The sequence below is a fragment of the Morone saxatilis genome, unplaced genomic scaffold, assembly GCF_004916995.1.
Source record: "Morone saxatilis isolate NCDOM2014 unplaced genomic scaffold, NCSU_SB_2.0 Contig0, whole genome shotgun sequence".
NCBI classification, from domain to species: Eukaryota; Metazoa; Chordata; class Actinopteri; family Moronidae; genus Morone; species Morone saxatilis.
Window position 1 is genome coordinate 7,058,612 of NW_023339650.1, and position 4,846 is coordinate 7,063,457.

A 4,846-nucleotide genomic window follows, 5' to 3' on the forward strand; every position below is an offset into this window, starting at 1 on the left:
AATACTTTGATTTATGACCAGATATCAAAAAAAACTAATGACATTCCCATCAGCCTCAGATGCACTTCATTATCACCAATCTTAATACTAAAATAGTGAACACGGTGGACAAAGGGATTATACTTGCTAGAAATCAGCATGTTAGCATGTAATTGTGAGCATTTAGTTTAAAGTCCTGCTGTGCTGAAGTGGCTGTAGACTCTATTAGTCATGTTCTTTAATTATCAACAAAACCTATGCAAAGACCAAATCTAACAATAGGTTACTTCCACTCTCAAAACTCTCTCACTTCCCCAACTTAGCTGTGGCTCTGTCTCCAAAATGTACCACTACGGGAGAAATCGCTCTCGATCAATCAATTACCAAGCTTTAAAAGCAGGTCAAAAATATGAACTTTCAATTTGAAAAAGGTTAAATAATTACCTAGAACAGCTGGACACTGCCGTCTGTAGCAAACATGAGTCAACAAAAAGTAAGTAGAGCATTTGTTGGGGACTATTTTCACCCACCAATTTGGTGCTCTAGAGAGTATTTACAGCAGCAGAACGGGGTACATGGGATCGACTCAAAATAAACTACAGCTCCAATGTCTACTATAATAAAGAACATGTCACCCACTCTCTCTGTGTGGCTCACTGCTGTGTTTTTAGAAGTGTTTTGGACAAGTAGAGCTCTATGGCACAGAAGAATAAGATATATCAGGCATTGGCAGGCATGACATGTTGGTAGAATCAGTTTATTGTTGGTTTTGGTCTTTTCATCAGATCTGTTAACAATAAGAAAAACAGAGACCACTACCAGACCGATCCTGGGAATAAAATGGGCAAAAGGAACAAGGTCAGAGATAAAGACAGAGACACCCTGACGCAGAGGTAATGGGACGGACAGAATGAAAAAGAGCGTAAGACAGTGATGAAGCAGATGGTAGAGGCCAGCTACTGACTTCTGCTCAGAGGGGGGTTGTGGGAGGAGGAGGGAGGAGGGGTTAAACCCCCCTGTCCCGCTGCAGGGTGGAGCTGGAGTCTGCTGCTGCTACGATACAGACAGCAGCGTGGCATAAAACTTTATGTGAGCCGGTGCACTTTCAGGTCTGCTAACGTCTGCCTCACCTTGATCGCAGGATGAGGCAGAAACGGGTACAGTCAGGCCCACAAGCAAAGAGCAAACACCAAACACACTCAGACACACTAACCTTCAGCGTTCGTTTATTCTGCTCAAGATCAAAAACGTAAAGACAGCCATCATTTGCTCTGAAAGGAGAGGAGAGGGAGACTGAGCACATTGTCATTCAAGGTTTAAACGTGACTGACTGCACTTAACGGAGCGTGCTTTATATTAGATATAGGTGTACTGTCCTCAACAAGAACAGAAATCTATTCAATATTGAACAAACGGCTGTCAGAAAGAGAGGAGTTGCCTGAATTTACATTTCTGAAAGAGACATCAGTCCTGGTTTCAACTCTGTCAGCCACTGCCTTCAAACATAAGAGCTACTCACCCTCCCAGGATCTCATTGCCATCTGTGGACGCAGCCAGTGAGAACACACAGAACCTCCTCTCATCTGGACTACAAAGCACAACACACACAAAAGCAGGATGACACTACAGCAATAGCACTGTTATTGAATCACAACTACGCTGTCTACTACATGTCATTCCACACCAAAACGCTTGATGAAGACACACGTCACCTCTTGAACAATGCTATTGTTAGGAGTGCTGTGAGTTTAATGGTAGCGCTTTGTTGAAATAATGATCTCTCCAATTAACACAGTAACACACACACACACACACACACACACACACAGTGAGAGGATGGATGTTGAGGTGACGAGTTCTGACAGCATCATTCATCCAGGTGGTAATGAAGGGAAAGGAGGGCCGGCTGGTAGGGAGTGATAGATTACCTGCTCCGTAATGTTATAAGTTACTATGAGGGAAACACTAACTTGAGGTCCAGGGCGGTGTGGTTTTCACTGTCTCCATCTATACTGCACAAATGAACTGTGGGGAAGGCACACAGAGAGAATATGTGAATAAAACAACATATTATATGACATCATGCTGTGTAAACTGGTGGAAGACAAGCATGCATTTACAGTCAGGCTGCTAAAAATGGAAAGATGACATTTGCAGCATTTTCTGAAGCTTTAAAGACATAAAAAATATACATCTTGCTAAATTTATGCTAACACTGACTGCCAACAAAACTTAGACTACATCAGAAAGACTTCTTTGTTCACTAATTCACTACTCCCTATAAGAGATACTCAGCAGTTCACTATATAGTAAGATTTCAGACACTGACAGCTGTACAACAGTATTTTAGATGCGATAGATGCGATTACTGTGGGATTGTTGGATTATTAAAATAATTTTCACGTTATTACATTTCACATTCAGACAAAAAATAGTGCAAAGTAAAAAAATAAACAATAAAGTTAATATGCAGTTAGAGAGGTCTTCAGGACTGCCTTATGTCTCACACAACACAGTTAGCTCAGGAGCTTACTATTATTATTACTATTACTATTATTATTATTAAAGTATTCAGGATTTTCTAAAAGAAATTACATTTTTGGGAATACTTGGTTCAGCCACACCAACTACATGGTCACGTTTATTCAAATAACCGACCATTGATCTTTTAAAGGTCCAGTTTGTGTATAATATTTAATCTAATGGTTGTGTTTTTGTTATCCTAGAATGAGCCATTTGTACCTCCAGATGGAGCAGGTCCTGGAGTTTGTCATGTTTCTACAGCAGCCCAGAACAGACAAACTAAAGACAGGCTCTAGACAGGTGCTCCTGCAGACAGCATTGTTTCTCCTACACGCTTGGAAGGGGAGGCTGGTGCCTGATCCCACTAACTCCTACGCAGTGGACCTTGAAGCTCTTTTTCATACTTTAAGAATAATGGTTAAGGTGGTCCAAAGAATCAAACTGAGTGCAATCATATCTAGATCTCTGCCAGAGAACACAGTCCTAACTAACTGTAGGAAATAAGCCCGGACACACAGTTTAAAAAAGGCATACTATGATATAACTAATATACAGCTCAATAACTGCCACATGCTAAGGTAAAGTTACAGGGACTGAAGTCAGATTTCTTTTGCTGCCACTGCACCATCAGTAAAATGTGTCTTGGTTCTTGGCAGATCACTTGCTGTCCAAGCCGTAACTAAAGAGCATCGTTGACCGATTGGATTACATTGTATATTTCCGGTCTCCTAGCCTTACTGTAGTCAGACCAGCTGGAGTAGAGGACATTATGTGCGTCAGGGGTGAAGCAGACATCCAGCACACTCCAGCCCACATCGCGAGCCTTCACTGTTCGCCGTAAGTGAAAGCGCCCCCTGGTGGTGTCATACAAGCGGATGTTCTGGTCTGCAGCGAGCAACAGGGGGAAAAAAAATGCAATCAAATATCAAATAATGGAGGGGAGGTGGTGGAATCTGGGTGAGACCTGTTGTCCCTCGCCTGTATTGTTTGCTTAAAAAACAGAAACTTAGTTTAAAAAGAAATCACATAATAAATCAATAAAAAAAAGTGACAGAAATCAATAAATATGACATCTATTGATGTTAAAAAAGCTGTTTAAAAGTCAACAATACGTAACCACATTCTCTATATGACTCTATGGGCGAATGGCCCTGATGATTGGTGGTCTAAGCAGTTTTAAACAAACACTAAGAATGATTATCAGATCTGTTTCAGGTCCTCTGGGTTCTCATGTTGGATGTCGGGTTATTTACCTTGGCAGGCAGAGAGGAACATGTTGCCATCCTCACTGTAAACTCCACAGAAGGCTTTCTGCTGGTAAGTATCCTTGTGGGATACATAGTTTGGAAGAAAACTGCAAAGGAACAAGGGTCTACATCATTTGACAAAATAACATCACGAGTGCTCCTCATGTTGTTGTAGATTTTCACAAGAAATACACAGCAATTAGTCACATGAAATACAAGAATGAAGAACTAACTGATTCTTATTCGTATTCTCTATTCTGTCACCTTCTGGTCATTTGTTGAGAAATACTGGGAACTGAAACAACACTTACTGTGTGCGGATACGACTGCACTCTCCATGGGAAAAACTGGAGCCTCTACATCTGCCTTGTTCCCTCTGAAAAGCGAAGAGTTCATCAGAAAAGAAAACATCAAGCTTGTCAACATCTAAAGGGAATTAAACTGGCTGACACAAACGGGTCACAAAAAACGCTCTTAAATATTTGGACAAACTGGGTTGAATATTAATCTACGCTAAAGTAAAGCTCTTAATGACCGCACACATTTCTTGTAAAACTGCGGATGAATATTAAAGAAAACTAATCATCAGCTGGTCTGCGATACCACTTTTATTAATTTTCGATTGTATCTATTGCGGTCTGACCTCTGTGAGCAAGTGGGTGAAACTCTGTCGCCCTTTCACGAGAGAGGAGGCGGTGGCCAGCAGGATCTGAGTTCGGATCTCACTCTGGTCCACCTCGTGTGTGTCGGGTTGGGTGTCCACTAAAGAGATAACAGATAGAAAGATAACGCACACACATGAAAACGTGTTATTTCTGATATGAAATGATGATAATAAATGCTAACTGAGGTTTAAGAACTTTAAAGAGGATTTAATTTATTTCCGACGCGTTGGCTGGCATTACCAATAACTGTATAGAAATCTTGAGATCAGGAGATCTTGTTTGTTTATGTAGGTCATATAGAGGCATTAGAATTAAATTCAGACTGTTTCATAACCAGTTAAAAACTCCTTGTAGTATGTTTAATAGGGGTGGGTAAAAATATCGATACGGCAATATATCGCGATACTTTGCCGCCCGATATAATATCGATTT

General features: G+C 40.9%; 2 protein-coding genes across 2 annotated transcripts in view; one reads left to right on the forward strand and one right to left on the reverse strand.

Moving 5' to 3' along the window:
- Positions 1-4,846, forward strand: part of LOC118324290 (myosin-7-like) — a 165,683-nt gene that overhangs the window by 66,905 nt on the left and 93,932 nt on the right.
- dcaf11 (ddb1 and cul4 associated factor 11) overlaps positions 1-4,846 on the reverse strand; it is an 11,263-nt gene that overhangs the window by 4,028 nt on the left and 2,389 nt on the right. The window contains exons 4-10 of the mRNA XM_035655388.1: positions 4,393-4,511; positions 4,061-4,125; positions 3,756-3,856; positions 3,241-3,387; positions 1,950-2,004; positions 1,499-1,567; positions 1,193-1,250 (exon numbers count right to left, since the gene is read on the reverse strand). Coding sequence (XP_035511281.1) covers positions 1,193-1,250; positions 1,499-1,567; positions 1,950-2,004; positions 3,241-3,387; positions 3,756-3,856; positions 4,061-4,125; positions 4,393-4,511 — 614 coding nt within the window. The remainder of the gene's footprint in view (positions 1-1,192; positions 1,251-1,498; positions 1,568-1,949; positions 2,005-3,240; positions 3,388-3,755; positions 3,857-4,060; positions 4,126-4,392; positions 4,512-4,846) is intronic.